The 23,336-nt window shown below is 45.2% G+C and overlaps 1 protein-coding gene across 2 annotated transcripts in view; it reads left to right on the forward strand.

Annotated features, from left to right (window-relative positions):
• Nucleotides 1–23,336, forward strand: part of SLC25A45 (solute carrier family 25 member 45) — a 204,048-nt gene that overhangs the window by 140,895 nt on the left and 39,817 nt on the right. For both annotated transcript variants that reach the window (XM_053720103.1, XM_053720104.1), the window contains exon 6: nt 22,685–22,952. In XM_053720103.1, coding sequence (XP_053576078.1) covers nt 22,685–22,952 — 268 coding nt within the window. The remainder of the gene's footprint in view (nt 1–22,684; nt 22,953–23,336) is intronic.

The following is a 23,336-nucleotide window of genomic DNA, read 5'->3' on the forward strand; positions in this document are numbered from 1 at the left end:
TTATATTTACTGAATAATGAAGGAATCTCTAAGCATAATTTGCAGCATTAAAGTAAAAAGTATGTTTTAAACATATTTTAATGGGCCTGGATTTCTAGATCTCATAATCAGAGCAAGCATTTTGTTATGTGGCAAGAGTTTCTGTTACAATCCTTTAGACTAAAATCAGATGTTTACTAAGTTGACCAGTTTTCCAAGACACCATTTAAAGGGACATGAAACACATATGTTTTCTTTCATGATTTAGAAAGAGCATGTAATTTTAAATAACTTTCCAATTTACATCTAATATCTAATTTTCTTCATTCTTTTGATATCCTTTGTTGACAATCATATCTAAATATGCTCAGTAGCTGCTGATTGGTGGCTGCATATAGATACCTCATGTGATTGGCTCACCCATGTGCATTGCTATTTCTTCAACAAAGGATATCTAAAGAATGAAGACATATACTAGCCACTGTCTCACCAGCCTCTGACGTCACTGCACGTCACTGCCCCAAATAAGACTATAAATATCCCTCCCACTTCCCCTACCCTCTCAGTAGTTCAGCCGAGGATAAGGAAAAGGTGAAGAGAGATACAAGGGGTACAGAGGTGCAAAAAAAGGACGGCCGCCACTACACATTCAGTATTCGGATGGAGTCGTGGACTCTCACTGCCAAGAAGGAAATTAATTTATCAGGTAAACATAAATTTTGTTTTTCTTCTATTGGCAGCAAGAGGCCACATGAACATTCTTAACCTATGAGAAACCAATACCCAAGCTGTGGAGTACATAAATGCTCAGGAGGGAAAGGCAGTCCTAATTACTAGTCAAAAACATCAAACTTATAGAACTTTGTGAAAGTGTGCAATGAAGACCAAGTTGCAGCCTTGCATATATGTTTAACTGAGGTCTGATTCTTGAAGCCCCAAGTGGTAGATACCACACAAGTGGAATTTGCTTTGATTCTTGACCCACTTCCTTGTAAGCCATGCGAAAAAGACTTCTCTACCAAAAAGAAATGGTTATAGCTGAGGCCTTCTGCCCCTTGCGCTTACCAGTATACAGAATAAATAAGGAAGAAGATTGATTAAACTCTTTAGTAGTGTGAAGGTAGAACTTTAAAGCTCTGACCACATCCAAATTATGTAACAATCTCTCCTTGGAGGATGATGGATTAGGACAAAGTGAAGGAACCACAATCTCCTGGTTGATGTTATGAGTATTTCCTACCTTAGGTAGAAAGCCAAGTTGAGTCCTCAGCACAACCTTATCCTTATGGATCACCAGATACGGAGGATCACACATCAAAGCTGAAAATTCTGATACTATGTGATCAGAGAGAATAGCCAATAGGAAAACCACCTTCCAAGTGAATAACTTAATATCAACAGTATGCTGAAGAACCTTAAGAACTAAATTTAGGCTCCAAGGAGGAGCAACAGGCTTGAAAACAGATTTAATTCTCACCAGAGCCTGAACAAACTCTTGAACATCTGGCAAGCTAGCCAACTTCTTGTAAAACAGAACAGATAGGGCAGAGATCTGACCCTTGGTAGAACTAGCCGACAGGCCTTTCTCCAGACCCTCCTGTAGAAACTGAAGTATACGTGGAGTCTTCACTCTACGCCAAGAGAAACCTTGCTAGTCACACCAGTGAAGATAAGTCCTCCAGACTTTGTAGTAGATGTGTCTGGTGACAGACTTGCGAGCCTGTATCAATCAAAGAGTATCAATCAAACTGTCAGAGAAGCCTCTCTGAGCTACAATCCTATGTTCAATCTCCAGGCAGTCAGCCTCAGAGTATCTAGGTTTTGATAAAAGAACGGGCCCTGAGTCAACAGATCCTGTCGAAGAGGCAACCGCCAAGGCTGAGCAGACGACATGTTCACTAGGTCTGCGTACCAAGTCCTGCATGGCTACACAGGGGCTATCAGAATAGTAGGTATGCGCTCCTGCTTAATCCGAGTTACCACTCAGGGCTGGAGTACAATTGGTGAAAACAGAAAATTAGGTTGAAATTCCACAGAACCGGTAGAGCATCCACTAATTCCCACCTGAGGATCCCTTGGCATTGAAGAGGGAAGCCATCAGATCTATATCGGAAACGCTCCATCCGTGAGTTAGTTACAGAAATACTTCCTGATTCGGGGACCACTCCCCTGAGTAGAGAGTCTGTCTGCTCAGGAACTCCGCCTCCCAAATTTCCACTTCTGGGATGCCGACACTGATGTCTCTCCAACCACTGCAGGATTTGAGTCCCTAGAAGAACAGGGGTTGGGGATTGCCACCAAACAAGACTCTCTCTCGTCTGACGGCCCAGAAAGATGATCTGCGACAGATCTGAATGATCTCCATTCCATTGTCTGAGCATACACAACTGTAGTGGTCTCAGATGAAAGCGAGCAAACGGTATAGAATCCGATGCCACAACCATGAGACCCACCACATCTATGGATTGTGCTACCAAAGGATGAGCATTGGACTGAAGCAGGGACATGCCCGCTGAAGCTTCTCTCTGCGCTGCTCTGTGATGTAAGTGTGCATGCTGACAGAGTCTATGATTGTTCCCAGAAAGTTTACCATCGTAGCCGGGACGAGGGAGCTCTTTTCCAAATTGAACTTCCAACCGTGCGCCTGAAGACACAAGAGTAACCTCTGCCTGTGGTCCTGAGCCACTGGCAAGGATGAAGCCTGAACCAGAATGTCATCCAGGTAAGGAGCTACTGCGATCCCCTGCAGACTAACCACAGCCAGCAGAGCTCTCAGCACCTTGGTGAACACTTGTGGTGCAGTAGCCAGTCCAAATGGAAGCAAAACAAACTGGTAGTGCTTGTCTAGGAAGGCGAACTGTAGAAAACGGTAGTGATCTCGGTTTATCGGAATATGGAGGTACGCGTCCTTCAGGTCTATTGTGGACATTAACTGGCCCTCCTGAACCAAGGGAAGGATGGATCTTATTGTTTCCTTCTTGAAGGTGGGAACTCTTACAAACCTGTTGAGCCCTTTCAGGTCCAATATAGGGAGGAATGTGCCCTCCTTCTTGGGGACCACAAAGAGATTTGAGTAGAATCCCTGTCCCCTCTCTGATGAGAGAACTGAAACCACCACTCCCATGGCAATGAGGTCTTCCAGCAGCGGAGTAGTGCTGCTCCTTTACTGGGTTTCCTGATACCCTTGACATCAATAAGCGGTCCCTTGGGGGACAGGACTGAAAGCTTATTCTGTAACCCTACATAGTAACATAGTAGATGAGGTTGAAAAAAGACCGAAGTCCATTGAGTTCAACTTATACAAATATAAAATACTTACAAAAAGCTCCAGTTAAACTTAAATAATCCCACTAAAAGGTGACCCATTTAATACAAGCAATCATATCCATGAATTTTGTTTCTAGACAGAAATGTATCCAAACAATTTTTACATTTATCCAGGGTATTAGCATTCATTACCTCCTTTGGTAATGAGTTCCACAATTTTATTGCTCTTACAGTGAAAAAATGTTTCCGTTGCTGGAGATTAAATCTCCTTTCCTCCAACCTTAAATTCTGACCTCTTGTCACAAACAATTTTCTTGGAATAAACAGAGCTTCTGCCATCTCTGTATATGGGCCTTGAATATATTTATATAAAGTAATCATGTCAACCCTGGCAAACAATGTCTAGCACCCAAGGGTCCTCGACGGACTGAACCCATTCCCTCTGAAACAGAGAAAGTCTGCCCCCCATACAACCTGATCCCAGGTCAGGGGCGATCCCATCATGCCGATTTGTTACCTTGGGAAGTCTTCTTGGGCTGTTTGTTCTTATTCCACCCCTGGGTGGGCTTCCAGGTAGCCCTGGGTGACTCCATCTTAGGCGCGTCTGTGTTCCTGTGATTCTTGTTCAGATGAAAGGAATGAAAAAGTCCAGAGACACGATCATTAGGTTTAGATTTCTTGTCCTGTGATAGGAAAGCTCCCTTTCCACCTGTGACTGTGGCTATGATGAATCTAGACTCGGACTGAACAGGAACTTACCCTTGTAAGACAGATAGTAGTCTAGATTTAGACACGTTATCCACTGACCCCGAATTGAGCCACAAGGCCCTCCTAACCAGAACCGCAAAACTATAGTTTCTTTGCATTAATGCAAATAATTTGCAGAATGGCGTCCCTGATGAAGGCAGCCTTAGGGATTGTAAAGATTCACACCAGAACTTGGTGGCCCCCGTGACTGCAGCTATTCCCACTGATGGTTGAAGCAGGGCGCCAGACTGGAGAAACACCCTACTAAGGTATCCCTCAAGCTTTCTGTCAAGAGGATCTCTAAAGGAAGTAGTACTGTATCTGGCTTTTCCCATTCTTTGGACATGATTTCGGAGATAACAGGGGGTACAGGAAAGACGTCAGGGGCCCTAGGTTTAGGTCTAAATACTGATTCCAGTCTTGATCCTGTTCCTCCTCAGGTGGCTTTCCTGCAGGGACCCCCAGGGTAGATAGACCCTCTTCAGCAGGAGTCTGAGTTGCTCCACTTTGAACCTTATCGTACCCTCCTCAAAATCCTCTTCTGACTCTTCTTCAGAATGGTCAGAGGAAGGAAGTTCTCCTTCAGAGCTAACTAAGGGTTCATCCTCAGAAGGTTGCCTATAACTGTCGGTAGTGGCCTCCGCCACTGCACCTGGGCTACGTACTGGAGAAACATAATTTATGCTTACCTGATAAATTCCTTTCTTCTGTAGTGTGATCAGTCCACGGGTCATCATTACTTCTGGGATATTACTCCTCCCCAACAGGAAGTGCAAGAGGATTCACCCAGCAGAGCTGCATATAGCTCCTCCCCTCTACGTCACTCCCAGTCATTCGACCAAGGACCAACGAGAAAGGAGAAGCCATGGGTGAAGTGGTGACTGGAGTATAAATTAAAAAAAAAAATATTTACCTGCCTTAAAAAACAGGGCGGGCCGTGGACTGATCACACTACAGAAGAAAGGAATTTATCAGGTAAGCATAAATTATGTTTTCTTCTGTTAAGTGTGATCAGTCCACGGGTCATCATTACTTCTGGGATACCAATACCAAAGCAAAAGTACACGGATGACGGGAGGGATAGGCAGGCTCTTTATACAGAAGGAACCACTGCCTGAAGAACCTTTCTCCCAAAAATAGCCTCCGAGGAAGCAAAAGTGTCAAATTTGTAAAATTTGGAAAAAGTATGAAGCGAAGACCAAGTTGCAGCCTTGCAAATCTGTTCAACAGAGGCCTCATTCTTAAAGGCCCAAGTGGAAGCCACAGCTCTAGTAGAATGAGCTGTAATTATTTCAGGAGGCTGCTGTCCAGCAGTCTCATAGGCTAAACGAATTATGCTATGAAGCCAGAAAGAAAGAGAGGTAGCAGAAGCCTTTTGACCTCTCCTCTGACCAGAGTAAACGACAAACAGGGAAGACGTTTGTCGAAATTCCTTAGTTGCCTGTAAATAAAACTTTAGGGCACGAACTACATCCAGATTGTGCAGAAGACGTTCCTTCTTCGAAGAAGGATTTGGACACAAAGAAGGAACAACAATCTCTTGATTGATATTCCTGTTAGTGACTACCTTAGGTAAGAACCCAGGTTTAGTACGCAGAACTACCTTATCCGAATGAAAAATCAAATAAGGAGAATCACAATGTAGGGCTGATAACTCAGAGACTCTTCGAGCCGAGGAAATAGCCATTAAAAATAAAACTTTCCAAGATAACAACTTTATATCAATGGAATGAAGGGGTTCAAACGGAACGCCTTGTAACACGTTAAGAACAAGGTTTAAACTCCATGGCGGAGTAACAGTTTTAAACACAGGCTTAATCCTGGCCAAAGCCTGACAAAAAGCCTGAACGTCTGGAACTTCTGACAGACGTTTGTGCAACAGAATGGACAGAGCTGAGATCTGTCCCTTTAATGAACTAGCAGATAAACCCTTTTCTAAACCTTCTTGTAGAAAAGACAATATCCTAGGAATCCTAACCTTACTCCAAGAGTAACCTTTGGATTCGCACCAATATAGGTATTTACGCCATATCTTATGGTAAATCCTTCTGGTAACAGGCTTCCTAGCCTGTATTAGGGTATCAATAACTGACTCAGAAAAACCACGTTTTGATAAAATCAAGCGTTCAATTTCCAAGCAGTCAGCTTCAGAGAAGTTAGATTTTGATGTTTGAAAGGACCCTGTATCAGAAGGTCCTGTTTCAGAGGTAGAGACCAAGGTGGACAGGATGACATGTCCACCAGGTCTGCATACCAAGTCCTGCGTGTCCATGCAGGTGCTATTAGAATCACTGATGCTCTCTCCTGTTTGATTCTGGCAATCAATCGAGGAAGCATCGGGAAGGGTGGAAACACGTAAGCCATCCTGAAGTCCCAAGGTGCTGTCAGGGCATCTATCAGGACTGCTCCTGGATCCCTGGATCTGGACCCGTAACGAGGAAGCTTGGCGTTCTGTCGAGACGCCATGAGATCTATCTCTGGTTTGCCCCACTGATGAAGTATTTGGGCAAAGACCTCCGGATGAAGTTCCCACTCCCCCGGATGAAAAGTCTGACGACTTAAGAAATCCGCTTCCCAGTTCTCCACTCCCGGGATGTGGATTGCTGACAGGTGGCAAGAGTGAAACTCTGCCCAGCGAATTATCTTTGTTACTTCCATCATTGCTAGGGAGCTTCTTGTCCCTCCCTGATGGTTGATGTAAGCTACAGTCGTGATGTTGTCCGACTGAAACCTGATGAACCCCCGAGTTGTCAACTGGGGCCAAGCCAGGAGGGCATTGAGAACTGCTCTCAATTCCAGAATGTTTATTGGTAGGAGACTCTCCTCCTGACTCCATTGTCCCTGAGCCTTCAGAGAATTCCAGACGGCACCCCAACCTAGAAGGCTGGCGTCTGTTGTTACAATTGTCCAGTCTGGCCTGCTGAATGGCATCCCCCTGGACAGATGTGGCCGAGAAAGCCACCATAGAAGAGAATTTCTGGTCTCTTGATCCAGATTCAGAGAAAGGGACAAGTCTGAGTAATCCCCATTCCACTGACTTAGCATGCACAGTTGCAGTGGTCTGAGGTGTAAGCGTGCAAAGGGTACTATGTCCATTGCCGCTACCATCAAGCCGATTACCTCCATGCATTGAGCCACTGACGGTTGTTGAATGGAATGAAGGGTGCGGCAAGCACTTTGAAGTCTTGTTAACCTGTCTTCTGTCAGGTAAATCTTCATTTCTACAGAATCTATAAGAGTCCCCAGAAAGGGAACTCTTGTGAGTGGAACGAGTGAACTTTTCTTTTCGTTCACCTTCCATCCATGTGACCTTAGAAATGCCATTACTAACTCTGTATGAGACTTGGCGGTTTGAAAGCTTGAAGCTTGTATCAGAATGTCGTCTAAGTACGGAGCTACCGAGATTCCCCGCGGTCTTAGTACCGCCAGAAGAGCACCCAGAACCTGTGAAGATTCTTGGAGCTGTAGCCAATCCGAATGGAAGAGCTACAAACTGGTAATGCCTGTCTAGGAAGGCAAACCTTAGGTACCGGTAATGATCTTTGTGAATCGGTATGTGAAGGTAAGCATCCTTTAAATCCACAGTGGTCATGTACTGACCCTTTTGGATCATGGGTAAAATTGTCCGAATAGTCTCCATCTTGAACTATGGAACTCTTAGGAATTTGTTTAGGATCTTTAAGTCCAGGATTGGTCTGAAAGTTCCCTCTTTTTTGGGAACCACAAACAGATTTGAGTAAAACCCTTGTCCCTGTTCCGACCGTGGAACTGGATGGATTACTCCCATTAACAAGAGCTCTTGTACGCAGCGTAGAAACGCCTCTTTCTTTGTTTGGTTTGTTGACAACCTTGACAGATGAAATCTCTCTCTTGGAGGAGAGTATTTGAAGTCCAGAAGGTACCCCTGAGATATTATCTCTAGCGCCCAGGGATCCTGGACATCTCTTGCCCAAGCCTGGGCGAAGAGAGAAAGTCTGCCCCCCACTAGATCCGATCCCGGATCGGGGGCCCTCAATTCATGCTGTTTTAGGGGCAGCAGCAGGTTTCCTGGCCTGCTTGCCCTTGTTCCAAGACTGGTTAGGTCTCCAGCCTTGTCTGTAGCGAGCAACAGATCCTTCTTGTTTTGGGGCAGAGGAAGTTGATGCTGCTCCTGCTTTGAAATTCCGAAAGGAACGAAAATTAGACTGTCTGGCCTTAGGTTTGGCCCTGTCTTGAGGCAGGGCATGGCCTTTACCTCCTGTAATGTCAGCGATAATTTCTTTCAAACCAGGCCCAAATAGGGTCTGCCCTTTAAAAGGTATATTAAGTAATTTAGACTTAGAAGTAACATCAGCTGACCAGGATTTTAGCCACAGCGCTCTGCGTGCCTGAATGGCGAATCCTGAATTCTTAGCCGTAAGTTTAGTTAAATGTACTACGGCCTCCGAAATGAATGAATTAGCTAGTTTAAGGACTCTAAGCCTGTCCGTAATGTCGCCCAGAGTAGCTGAACTAATGTTCTCTTCCAGAGACTCAATCCAGAATGCCGCTGCAGCCGTGACCGGCGCAATGCATGCAAGGGGTTGCAATATAAAACCTTGTTGAACAAACATTTTCTTAAGGTAACCCTCTAACTTTTTATCCATTGGATCTGAAAAGGCACAGCTATCCTCCACCGGGATAGTGGTACGCTTAGCTAAAGTAGAAACTGCTCCCTCCACCTTAGGGACCGTCTGTCATAAGTCCCGTGTGGTGGCGTCTATTGGAAACATTTTTCTAAATATCGGAGGTGGTGAGAACGGTACACCTGGTCTATCCCACTCTTTAGTAATAATTTCAGTTAGTCTTTTAGGTATAGGAAAAACGTCGGTACTCGTTGGTACCGCAAAATATTTATCCAACCTACACATTTTCTCTGGTATTGCAACTGTGTTACAATCATTCAGAGCCGCTAACACCTCCCCTAGTAATACACGGAGGTTCTCCAGCTTAAATTTAAAATTTGAAATATCTGAATCCAATCTGTTTGGATCAGAACCGTCAGCCGCAGACAGAAGCTCTCCGTCCTCATGTTCTGCAAGCTGTGACGCAGTATCTGACATGGCCCTAGTATTATCAGCGCACTCTGTTCTCACCCCAGAGTGATCACGCTTGCCTCTTAGTTCTGGTAATTTAGCCAAAACTTCAGTCATAACAGTAGCCATATCTTGTAATGTTATCTGTAATGGCCGCCCAGATGTACTGGGCGCCACAATATCGCGCACCTCCCGAGCGGGAGATGCAGGTACTGACACGTGAGGAGAGTTAGTCGGCATAACTCTCCCCTCGCTGTTTGGTGAAATTTGTTCAATTTGTACAGATTGACTTTTATTTAAAGTAGCATCAATACAGTTAGTACATACATTTCTATTGGGCTCCACTTTGGCATTGGAACAAATAACACAGGTATCTTCCTCTGAATCAGACATGTTTAACACACCAGCAAATAAACTTGCAACTTGGAATACAATTCTAGTAAAATATTATGAAAACGTACTGTGCCTATAAGAAGCACAGAAGATTTATGACAGTTGAAAATTAATAAACTGAAACAGTTATAGCATCAATCCTTGTAAACAACACAACTTTAGCAAAGGTTTGTTCCCATTAGCAAAAGACAACTAACGTTTTTTATCACAGTCAACTACAATCTCACAGCTCTGCTGTGAGAATTACCTCCCTCAAAACAAGTTTTGAAGACCCCTGAGTTCTGTAGAGATGAACCGGATCATGCAGGAAATACAATGAGCTGCTGACTGAAATTTTTTGATGCGTAGCAAAAGCGCCAAAAAACGGCCCCTCCCCCTCACACACAACAGTGAGAGAGATCAGAAACTGTCAGAAATTAGGATCAAGCAACTGCCAAGTGGAAAAATAGTGCCCAAACATTTATTCACTCAGTACCTCAGAAAATGAAAACGATTTTACATTCCAGCAAAAACGTTTAACATAAATTAAGAGTTATTAAAAAGCCTGTTGTTAGTCCCTGCAAAATAGGCTAAAAAGTTTTATGTACACAGTGTAATTCCAGTGAAGTACCATTACCCAGAATACTGAAGTGTAAAATATACATACATGACATTATATCGGTATGGCAGGATTTTCTCATCAATTCCATTGTCAGAAAATAAAAGCTGCTACATACCTCTTTGCAGATTAATCTGCCCGCTGTCCCCTGATCTGAAGTTTACCTCTCCTCAGATGGCCGAGAAACAGCAATATGATCTTAACTACTCCGGCTAAAATCATAGTAAAAACTCTGGTAGAATCTTCTTCAAACTCTGCCAGAGAGGTAATAACACACTCCGGTGCTATTATAAAATAACAAACTTTTGATTGAAGATATAAAACTAAGTATAATCACCATAGTCCTCTCACACATCCTATCTAGTCGTTGGGTGCAAGAGAATGACTGGGAGTGACGTAGAGGGGAGGAGCTATATGCAGCTCTGCTGGGTGAATCCTCTTGCACTTCCTGTTGGGGAGGAGTAATATCCCAGAAGTAATGATGACCCGTGGACTGATCACACTTAACAGAAGAAACAATGCTTAACTTTTCTCTTCCTCTTCTCTGATACCTGGCTAGCACTCAGAGCAGCAGACCCAGCAGCCTGTATACAAGCCATGAGGTCCTTGGGTAAAAGGCTTACCCCAGCCGGGGTCAGGCCACTCGCTACACAGCACTCAAGGGCAACTAAAGTTGCATATATAGGCTGTTGGACAGGGATGTCCACGTCAGTCGAAGCTTGAGAAGCCACCAGAGGACCTGCTGGAGACAGGGCATGTGGGAGCTCCTCCACAGTCTGTCCACTTGGGCCTCCTGAATAAGACATCATGCATTTACTGTTGTCAATGGATTCTTCCAGACTCTCTATTAGAATAGAGTTGTCCATTATACGTGGAGTGAAATAAAGATTGTAGTAACAATTTTAAACCTCGCAGCGGGGTATCTGGGTCCCAATGCAACGAACAACTGTCCCCTTTCAAGGCCCGTTTAGGGTGTCTTACTATCTATGGACTGGCCAAGCAACGTTGCTACCTCTCTCCCACAGGACTGTTGAGCAGTGGATCTGGAGCGTAAATGGCATGGAAGCGCTGCTGACGGTGGGAATTAGTGTCTCCTACCCCCGCTGTGGCCTGTACCAAATAAAGGTCTGAGGTCTGCAGTAATGGCGTTACCACACCAAATGGCGGAGGGGCCTGTACAATAGTGACCTAAGTCAACGGAGAATCAGTAGCTATGTCTGGCGTGGCCATATCACAAACACCACTGATAACAAATATTTTGGTGTTGTAAGGTCCAAACTAGGACAGAATACTTGTCCATGTCCTGCATATCAGCTTGCATGAAGCGCACCCCTCTCAGCCTTATGTTTGAAGTATGGTTGGGAGTCCATTGCACTAGTTGCTAATTGCATGATACTGCCTGTCATCAAGGGGCCAAATTGTGCACATTACACTATTTATGATGCAGGGACAAGACTTAGAACCACCTCTTTGAAAGAGAGGGACAACTTCCTATGACATGAAAGAGGGGTCAACTTCCCATAATAAGTCTGTAATTTAGTGTGAAACACACTGCGTTATCAAACAGGGAATTAAGGTTAGACTGGAAAGTGGCATGGGAGACCAAGCACCGACCAGTGTTATATACACCAATACCCTATTGAGATTTATATGGATATATGATCTACAGCTCTACTGAGCCTATACATGTTAAACTTAATTTCTTCTTTTACAGAGCTCTTCTACCTGCCTACCTCCAACATACAAGGTAAATAACTACTGGGAGGGTAGGGGAAGTGGGAGGGATATTTATAGTCTTGTTTGGTGTGTCTTTGCCTCCTCCTGGTGGCTAGATTGAGTAATTCCTATAGGTTTAGAATGGTCTCATGGACTCTCACTGCCAATAGAAGGAAATTGTATGTTCTATTATAATCATGACACGATGAGTCCACAGATAATGGGATATTCACCTCCTAGTCAGCAGGAGGAGGCAAAGAGCACCACAGCAGAGCTGTTAAATAGCTCCTCCCTTCCCTCCCACTCCAGTCATTCAACCGAAGTTAGGAAGAGAAAGGAAAAGCCAAGGTGCAGAGGTGTCTGAAGTTTACAATAACCCACAATCTGTCTAAAAGAACAGGGCGGGCCGTGGACTCATCGTGTCAAAAAAGAAATACATTTAACAGGTAAGCATAAATTTTCTTTTCTTTTTTAAGACACAATGAGTCCACGGATCATCTTAATTACTAATGGGATTTAATACCCAAGCTAGAGTACACAGATGATACGGGAGGGACAAGACAGGGAACTTAAACTTAAACGGAAGGCACCACTGCTTGAAGAACCTTTCTCCGAGGCAAAGGTATCAAATTTGTAAAACTTTGAAAAAGTGTGAAGAGAGGACCAAGTCACAGCCTTGCAAATCTGTTCCACAGAAGCTTCATTCGTGAATGCCCATGAGGAAGCAACAGCCCTTGTGGAATGAACCGTAATTCAGTCAGGAGGCTGCTGTCCAGCAGTCTCATATGCAAAAACGTACAATGCTCTTCAGCTAAAAAGAAAGAGAAGTAGCCGTAGCTTTCTTTCCCTTGTGTTTTCCTGAGAAAACCACAATCAAAGAAGAAGACTGACGAAAGTCCTTAGTCAAATATGAACACAATGTGAGTCCAAGCACCAAAAGACTATGTAAATCACTTTTTGTATCATATATCAGCCTGTGATCCAGGATATTTCCTATGGCTTAGTATAGCTCTAATGTGATGATATTGTGTTGCTGTGTTCAAAAACAACACTTGGTGATAATGTCAATCTGCTGTGGTGAAACAAAAACCATTCGTGTGTTTAGTCGTGCAGATTCTTACCCGCTCCTTGCGGAAATGGTGAGTACCTCTCACCGCTGCTTGTGCCGTGTCTTGCGTCTCGTCTATGTGTGCCGGTCCACAGGAGTCGCCCCAAATCCGTCAGGCATCAGCTGCAAAGGGGCTCGCGCTCCCTCCTCGGTCACACCTGTGACGGTCAAATGCCGCTTCGGCTCTTAGACTTTGTTCTTTGAATGGTTGTTTAGACCACAGCATACAAAGGAAATCCTTTCTTTCTTTGTCACAGGGTTTGTCGATAATATCTTTGTTTTCTTTGTTTTCTTTACTTTCTTTGGTGCCTGTGCTCACTCCAAATCCCTTCGTAGTACTTTGTCAGATATCTCGATCTTGCGATCAAAGTAGAGAGGAGCACCAGGCGAAATAGGTATAAATAAAACTTAGCTTTTATTTAGCTTACAGCTCATCTTTAAAACTCATAATTAACAACATTAACAACAGATAGCGTAGCACCCTCTATTGCTTACGCGTTTCGGCGATAGCCGTAGTCATAGCATCCTTAGTCGCCTGCAGGTAAAACTTTAAAGCACGGATCACGTCCAAATTGCGCAAAAGTCTTTCCTTCTTAAAAGAAGGATTAGGACACAAGGAAGGCACAACAATCTCCTGATTAATGTTCCGATCAGAAACAACCTTAGGAAGAAATCCTAATTTGGTATGCAAAACTACCTTATCTGCATGGAAAAAAAGATAAGGAGACTCATACTGTAATGCCGAGAGTTCTGACACTCTCCGAGCAAAAGAAATAGCCACCAGAAATAAAACCTTCCAAGATAACAACTTAAAGGGACAGTAAACCCTCAAAAATAATGTTATATAATTCTGCACATAGTGCAGAATTATATAACATTATTGTTACAGAAGCATTAGTTATTTTGTTGTGAAGAAACTTATTTCCCAGCAGCAATGCCTGAACCAGCCAAGCCAGCGCCTAAGAAGGGCTCCAAGAAAACTGTAACAAGTATCATTTCATAAAGGGTTAACTCTGTTCAGTTTTGAGAAAACTATTTTCTGAGGCAGGTTTCCTAGCATATTGTGTACTGTAATTAAGTTTGTGATAAGCATTCACTGCTAGGTGATAAGAAGGACTCAATTGTTTTCTTGTGTGTACTTGTTATCTGCGGTGGCCTGTCCAAGGGCTTTGTCTAAATGTGTGATGGGGGATTTTATGCTTCCCCCCCTGGGAGTGCCCTGTGTGCATGTAACCTAAATAAAAAGCAGGCTGGGCATCCCAGTCCTCAGTTCTTGGTTGTCCCTCAATCGCAGCGTTGACTCGTTTTTGTGGGCAGAAGGGTATCCTAGCTGTACTACAGCTAAGGGGGATTATTCTACATTTGCGAGACTCATATAGAATACTATAGAAAGCAGTTTCTCCCCTCTTCAGCAATAGGAATCCAGGCTACTAAGCGGTCCATCTCTCAGCGAGACTAAGGGTAACCGTAACATTTGGCGGCAGCGGTGGGATTTTTCCTGGATTTCCTAGGAGAGGTACAGAACGGATGGAGAGCGCTTACGAAAAATTGAAGCGTACAACCCTAAAGGATTTACTTGAAAGCAGAGGGGGGTACGCCAGCAACCGGCCGAGGAGAGAGCTGATCGCAGAATTGACCGAACTGGATCAGAGCTTCACAATGGCGGAAACACCGACCACGATTAGTGACGAAAAAACCAGGATTGTTCGGGAGAGGCTCTCACTGTACGGGCCGAACCCCTCCATGGAATTGGTACAGCAGTTGATGGCGGAAGCGGACAAGGATATACGAGAGACTCGAGCCCACGAACTCAACCTAGCGAACGCACACCGCAATGCTGAAGCCCCGCAGGTAATCATCCCTGTCGAAAATGCTGGGAGGCCCAAGATACCCTATGCGGCATTTCGACCCTTCCTAGAGAGCGAGACAGGGATTGATGAATATTTGGCGGACTTCGAAAGGCAATGTGCCCTGCACCAGATTCCCAACAGGGAGTGGCCCACGATATTGTCTGGGAAACTATCCGGGCGAGCCCTGGAAGCCTTTCGTACTCTGGGTGCTGAGGAAGTGACACAGTATGAGCTAGTTAAGGAGACACTGTTGCGACGGTACGCAGTAACTCCGGACGCGTATCGCCGACAGTTTCGGGGCACGAAAAAGAAGCCTAACGATACCCATATGGAATGGGCGCACCGAATGCGGAGAGCGGCAAATCACTGGATGAGCGGAAGTAAAGCGGTGACTGGTGAGGAAATTTTACAATTGTTTCTCTTAGAACATTTTTATAATGGCATGGAACAGCAAGGGAAGGAATGGCTGCAAGACAGGCGACCTTCTACCTTAGAAGAAGCAGCCAAATTGGCCGATGAACATTATGACTCCCGTCTTCACGAACCCAGAGAGGTTTACCGTGCACCCCCTCGTGCTGAATTCCGAGCCCCGGTGCCCGCAGGGCCCGCCCGACACTCAGGACCACCCAATAACAGCTCTGAGCGTCCCAGACCGACTTGCCACCGATGCAAGCAACCAGGGCATTTCATGGCTAGCTGCCCCCTTAATACGCACCAGACACCCAGGAATTACAATTACCCCTCTGGGGCATATCGTCCGGCCCGGACCCTCTGTGTTAACCAAGAGGCCCCTATGGAGGAATATTTGGGGCCGCTTCACGAGGCGGACCCTGTATATGCTGCCTCAGATAACCGCCAGCACCATCGGCAGAAGGTATGGCTCGAGGGGCGATCTACCGAGGGATTGAGAGACACAGGGGCTACTATCACGCTGGTACAGAGTCATTTGGTGCCGGAGCACAAGCGATCTGGACAGACTGTGGCCGTTAGAGTGGCGGGGGGGGATGTGTACAAAATTCCAACAGCTAAAGTGCATCTTGATTGGGGAGCGGGAAAGGGGGCTGTGAACGTGGGCATAATGGATAATTTACCTGCCGAAGTACTACTGGGCAATGATTTGGGCCCCATGACTTCTGCCTATGCTCCAGTATGCAACAACGAGGCGGACCCAGTGACTACACGGGCCCAAGCCCGGACGGAGCGAGAACTCTCACCAGTGCGGGAGACACAGGTAAGACCTACCCCGACCTTGCCTGACATGTTAGGCCCCATACCCTGGGACACCCCAGATGCTTTCGAGACAGAGTCTAAGACTGACCCGACCTTACAAAAGTACCGGGAACGAGCAGAGACCGGAGGGGGCGGGGCAGATAATGAAACATTCTTATGGGAAAAAGGGAAACTATACCGCTGGACAGAGAAAAGGGGACAGCGTAGGCGACAGCTGGTAGTGCCCCACAAATACCGTCAAGAAATCCTCAAGATAGGCCACGACATCCCCTTAGCAGGCCACCTAGCTGTAACCCGTACCCTATACCGCATTACTCACACGTTCTTTTGGCCAGGGGTACACGCTGACGTTAGAACTTACTGTAACACCTGCTATGTGTGTCAACGAGTAGGAAGGCGAGGCGATCACCCTAAAGCCCATCTAGTAAATATGCCCATTGTAGAGGAACCCTTCAGCCGGGTTGCTATTGACCTAGTGGGACCACTGGCTACCCCAGTCCCTCCGGTAAGCGCTACATTCTTACCGTAGTGGACTACGCTACCAGGTACCCAGAGGCTGTCGCCCTATCCAACATACAAGCGGATACGGTAGCGAATGCACTAGTACAGGTGTTCTCCCGGGTAGGATTTCCAAAAGAAATCCTATCCGACCGAGGCACCCAATTTACGGCTGAATTGACCCAACAACTCTGGCAGGTTTGCAAAATTAAGTCCCTCCTGAGCTCCCCATACCACCCCCAGACGAACGGGCTGTGTGAGAGGTTCAATGGGACCCTCAAGCAAATGCTCAAGACGTTCACTCAGGAATACCGAGACTGGGAACGCTTCCTGCCGCACCTCCTTTTTGCTTATCGGGAGGTGCCCCAGGAAACGACAGGGTTCTCTCCCTTCGAGTTGCTCTACGGAAGAAAGGTACGGGGACCCCTAAACCTGATCCGGGAGCACTGGGAGGGAGAGATGGAGACTGACGGTGTCCCCATTGTGCCATACGTGCTGGAACTCAGGGACCGAATGGAGCAATTAGCCAAATCCGTGCGGGCTAATCTCCAGTCGGCCCAGAGAAGACAGAAAGTATGGTACGATCGGGGGGCCCGAAAGAGAATCTTTACCATAGGACAAAAGGTGTTAGTACTTAAGCCGGTGAAGACAGACAAATTGCAGGCGTCCTGGCAGGGCCCCTACCAGATCGTAGAGAAAAGGGGAGACACCACTTATGTGATAGCTAGCTGCCACGACAACAATCTTAGAAAGACATTCCATGTAAACATGCTCAAGGAATATTTTGAGCGACCAGAGAACGTGACGGCCGCATGTTGTTCCCCTCAGGAAGGCCCCGACAGTCTACCCATTCCAGACCTATTAGAAAAGAGTCTCCCCACAGGTATAGTGGCTCAGGTTCAGATAGGAGACCGACTTAGCCCCACTGAAAGGGAGCAGCTCAACCAACTCCTACAGTCCAAACACCTCACCTTCTCCCCGAAGCCAGGGTACACTACTTTAACCACCCACCAGGTAGATACTCCGGGACAAGCTCCCTTGCGCCAGGCTCCGTACCGAATCCCCGAAGCAGTTAGGATAGGAATGAAGAAGGAGATCGATGAGATGCTCCAACTCAGGGTAATTGAGCCCTCCGATAGTCCCTGGGCCTCCCCAGTTGTCTTGGTGCCCAAGAAAGATGGGACCACCCGGTTCTGCGTAGACTATCGGAGGCTCAATGAAAAGACCGTGACGGACGCTTACCCTATGCCCAGGGTAGACGAGCTACTCGATCGTATAGCCAGGGGAAATTACCTGACCACTATTGACCTCTGCAAAGGTTACTGGCAGATTCCCCTGGCCCCGGAGGCTATCCCCAAGTCGGCATTCGTCACCCCATTCGGCTTATATCAGTTTAGGGTAATGCCGTTTGGGATGAAGAATGCCCCAGCTACATTCCAGCGCTTGGTGGATAGGCTCCTGGATGGCTTCCAGAGTTTTGCTTGCGCCTACCTGGACGACATAGCGATCCACAGTGAGTCATGGGAGGACCACTTAGCTCACATAGGAATGGTTCTGGATCAGATCCGGGCTGCTGGCCTGACTCTGAAGCCAGAAAAATGCCACTTTGGGATGGCCGAGGTACAGTACCTGGGTCACCGGGTGGGGTGTGGAAAGCAGCGACCAGAGCCGGCCAAGATAGAAGCTGTCGCCAATTGGCCCACCCCCATCACTAAGACTCAGGTCCTAGCCTTCCTGGGCACGGCAGGGTACTATAGACGGTTCGTACCAGACTACAGCACACTTGCCAAACCCCTGACTGACTTGACCAAGAAGAACTTACCTCGACAGGTCCTGTGGTCTCCCCACTGTGAAACGGCTTTCCAGGCTCTCAAAAATGCTCTAATTAACGCTCCTGTCTTGGCGGCTCCAGCCCTTAACCAACGTTTTATCGTCCATACAGATGCTTCCATGTTCGGGCTGGGAGCCGTCCTCAGCCAAGTAGGCGAAGATGGAGGGGAGCATCCAGTTGCCTACATCAGCCGGAAGCTCCTGCCCCGCGAAGTCAGCTATGCAGCGGTCGAAAAGGAGTGTTTGGCTTTGGTGTGGGCATTAAAGAAATTGACTCCCTATTTATATGGGCAGGAGTTCACTCTGGTCACCGACCATAACCCGTTGGTGTGGCTGAACCGGGTCTCTGGAGATAATGGCAGGCTATTACGTTGGAGTTTATCGTTGCAACCCTTCAATTTCACCATTACTTACAGACCTGGGAAACAGAATGGCAACGCCGACGGGTTGTCCAGACAAACCGACCTCAGCCCCGCATAACCAGCGGTCTGGACAGCCTTAGTCTGCCCCGAAAAGGGGTCAGACCGTGTCTGCCAGAGTGTTCCACAGAAAGGGAGCACTGTTACAGAAGCATTAGTTATTTTGTTGTGAAGAAACTTATTTCCCAGCAGCAATGCCTGAACCAGCCAAGCCAGCGCCTAAGAAGGGCTCCAAGAAAACTGTAACAAGTATCATTTCATAAAGGGTTAACTCTGTTCAGTTTTGAGAAAACTATTTTCTGAGGCAGGTTTCCTAGCATATTGTGTACTGTAATTAAGTTTGTGATAAGCATTCACTGCTAGGTGATAAGAAGGACTCAATTGTTTTCTTGTGTGTACTTGTTATCTGCGGTGGCCTGTCCAAGGGCTTTGTCTAAATGTGTGATGGGGGATTTTATGCTTCCCCCCTGGGAGTGCCCTGTGTGCATGTAACCTAAATAAAAAGCAGGCTGGGCATCCCAGTCCTCAGTTCTTGGTTGTCCCTCAATCACAGCGTTGACTCGTTTTTGTGGGCAGAAGGGTATCCTAGCTGTACTACAGCTAAGGGGGATTATTCTACATTTGCGAGACTCATATAGAATACTATGGAAAGCAGTTTCTCCCCTCTTCAGCAATAGGAATCCAGGCTACTAAGCGGTCCATCTCTCAGCGAGACTAAGGGTAACCGTAACAATTATATTAGCGCAAACTTTATAAAACATAATATTCCCTTTTAATTTTTTAAAACAACGGCTGTTTTACAGACCCGCTCTCTGTGCTCTTCTGACCGGGTCTGTTTTTTTACACAGCGCATCGGGCCAGCTGTATAGTCACAGCCCGGCCCGACCGCACCATTATACACAGTGCAGCTCGCTCCTGCTGTCAGACAGAGCAGGAGCGAGCTGCACTTAGTGTTATGGCGCGGTCAGGCCGGGCTGTGACTATACAGCTGGCCCGATGCGCTGTGTGAAAAAAAACAGACCCGCTCAGAAGAGCACAGAGAGCGGGTCTGTAAAACAGCCGTTGTTTTAAAAAATTAAAAGGGAATATTATGTTTTATAAAGTTTGCGCTAATATAATGTTATATAATTCTGCACTATGTGCAGAATTATATAACATTATTTTTGAGGTTTACTGACACTTTAACATCTAAGGAATGCATAGGCTCAAACTGAAAAAGAAATTTAGACTCCATGGAGGAGTAACTGGTTTGAATACAGGCCTGATCCTGCCCAAGGCCTGACAAAAAGACTGAACTTATGGGACATCCGCCAGACGTTAGTGTAATAAGATAGATAAAGTTGAGATTTGACCCTTTAGGGAACTCGTTGATAAACCTTTCTCTAAACCTTCCTGGAGAAAAGACAAAATTCTAGGAATCCTAACTCTACTCCATGAGTAGCCCTAGGATTTACGCCAAATCTTATGGTAAATCCTTCTAGTTACAGTTTTACGAGCCTGAATCATGGTCTCTATGACCGAATCAGAAAACCCCGCTTGAATAAAATCAAGCGTTCAATCTACAAGCAGTCAGCTTCAGAGAAACTAGATTTGGGTGAAGGAAGGGCCCCTGAATCAGAAGGCCGCAACAGAAATCTCCAAGGTGGAAGAGATGTCATCTCCACCACATCTGAATAAAACAACTTCAGCATCAAATAAATACATTATTCCATCTGAGTCTGATAATTCTCTCTCAGATAATCCCTAATTAGCTTCCTCTTTCAGGTAACAGGGAAAACCATTCGTAATATCAACTATTGAATCAAACAATTTTCTATTTTCTAAATGAATGAAAATAATTCCGTTAGAAATGTTTTCTACCTCGTGGGAAAAATAGATAATGTATGACATGCAGAGCAACTCCAGGTGGAGTGTGAGAGGAAGCGCAGGGCAATGCATGTGGGCCATAAAACTTTGTGGGACACTATAGGAGAAATTTGTGGCATAGATTGACCATAGTCAACAGACTCCTAAACAGCAAATGCCTTAGAAGGAGTAAATTCAATAAAAATTTTACTGTCTCTTTAAAAAAATTTAAAAAGCATCTTTATTCCTTGTGTGCTCTTGTTCCAAAGTCACAAAGAATGAATTAAACAAATAAACCGTAGAAATTCTTATAATAAAGATTATCAGATAAAAAACGTTACTGTCTCCTTAAATTTTAAACAGTAACTTTTTATTTTTGAGTGTAGAAATAAGCCAGATTAACAAGCAAATGATGTAGTACCCACTTACACCTCAGTGAATAACTCATAAAGCTCATTCACATTTAACACTTCATGTTCCTTTACAGATCCGGAGCGCATTTGCTGTAGCACTATCCGGAACCGCGTAAATGAAAACATTCAGTACTGCGCTAGACCTCAAACATAGCTCCGCCCCTCATGGGCGTGATAACACTCAATTCAGATTTCTTATAATAATGGAGCCCAGGTTAGAATCGCGCCGCTCACAAAAAAGGCGTTAAACATAACCCCGCCCATTGTGGGCTTTGCCACACACTTTCTCCTGGTCGCCATAATATTTTTAAGGATAGGCCACCGGGAGAAAACTGAACCCTTCATAGTAAGCCTGGGGGCAAATAGTAGTACCAAATCATGTTGTCTTTGATGTTAGGTAGTACACCAAGCAGACAACCCTCCTGAGCCCTGTTCGGTCCAAGGAATTAAATACTTTCCATTAAAGCCCCCAGAGAAGCCACTCTCCTCAGCCCCAGTGTCTGCTAATACAATGCTGTCACAGGATCCCCTTTACATATATAAAATAGGAGATATATGTCCCACTAAAGTGCCACACTTCTTCTGTCCTGAATTTCTCTTCCTTCAGAGCCAGGATAAAAAAGTCAGCACTTACCTTTAAAATCTGCCCGACAGCAGGGCAGCTCAGCAGGTTTAGGAGGTCCTCTCCCTCCCATAGCCCTGTGGATAAAGATAAAGCCTGAGTTATCTTACTTAGGCTGTCAGGATTAGGGCAGCATAAATATATGGGAGGCGCAGTGAGAATTATGTCCCACAAGTTCCCATTGCTCTAAAGCCACCATTGCTCTACTGAAGAGACTGATTTGGACTACGGCTACACCCTAGAACAAAGCAGCACAATCTTGCACTACTTTAAAAATAATAAACTATTGATTGGAGAATCTATACTAATACCTCACTTTACCTCTTCCTATCACTAACATAGGCAAAGAGAATGACTGTGGTGGGAGGGAAGGGAGGAGCTATTTAACAGCTCTGCTGTGGTGCTCTTTGCCTCCTCCTGCTGACCAGGAGGTGAATATCCCATTAGTAATTAAGATTATCCGTGGACTCATTGTGTCTTAAAAAAAGAAATATGTGTTTCATATCCCTTTAAGAAATGAAGTCCTTTTAATACAATTATTACGAAATACATTTGCTGGCACAGTGTAAATACAGCATTTATATCTCTCTGTACCCAGTTCAATTTCTACTCGCCAAGAGCTGGGGAGTATATCCATCTGATCCCACCTAAAAAGGATGGTCCAGCCCTGAAATACAAGGCAATCCTCCTCTGAACGAGGAACATGTCACCAGCAGATGATTGTTTTGGGCCTTCTGTGGGCCTCATCAGTAAGGTGAAGCTATATCTCTCTAGAATACCTGCCAATATTTGAGTTTTAGGGGGTAGTGTTTTGTTAGGAGGGGGCTGCTGGTAGCTAGTTGGTAGTATAGTGGGTGTATTCTATTGTATGTGGGTTTTCCTAGATTTCCATGTGGTGGGCCTACGTAAAATTCTGCAAATATGGACATATTGCTGTCTCAGAGGGACAGCAGTACAGAGCTCAGAATTAAATAGGGACAGTTGAGAGGTCTGCTCTAGGCACATTGGGTAGGGATGAGACTTTGATGCATGTACATAATATTCTGCATGATGCTGAGCATCTATATAATCTATAGACAGGTTATAAACATGAGTTTTGTTTTCTACAATCCCAGGTTTATTTTACTGCACCTGTTGACCTTATCAAGGTGAGGTTGCAGAACCAAACAGAATCCACAAAGCGGAAACCAAAACCAGGTCATCTACAGGCTCTTTATAAAGGTCCAACTCATTGCGCCATTTGTGTCTTCCGGGAGGAAGGAATTGTTGGTCTCTTCAGGGGATCATTTGCTTTAGCTTTACGAGATGTTCCTACTATGGGTATATATTTCCTGACTTATGAAGTCTTGTGTAAATGGATGACCAAAGAAGGGGAGGTACCAAGTGAGTTTCTTTTTAATTAATTTATTTCAATTCATGATGACCATGTCATTTTATATACTATATTATACTAATGCAAATGTACTTTTACTAAAACATGTTTCATTGTTTTATGATGAGGTATGAATATATAAAATAATTTCCTGCTCTGTTCTTCTGTTCTTAAAGGGACATGAAACCCATTTGTTTTATCTCTTGGTTCAGAAAGAACATACAATTTTAAACAACTTTCCAATTTACTTCTATTATATAAATAGCTTAATTCTCTTGGTATTATTTGTTGAACAAGCAGCAATGCACTACTGGGAGCTCGTTAACACATTGGGTGAGCCAATAATGAGGCATATATGTGCAGCCACCAATCACGAGCTCCTGAGCCTACCTAGG

Source organism: Bombina bombina, chromosome 7 (assembly GCF_027579735.1).
Source record: "Bombina bombina isolate aBomBom1 chromosome 7, aBomBom1.pri, whole genome shotgun sequence".
NCBI classification, from domain to species: Eukaryota; Metazoa; Chordata; class Amphibia; order Anura; family Bombinatoridae; genus Bombina; species Bombina bombina.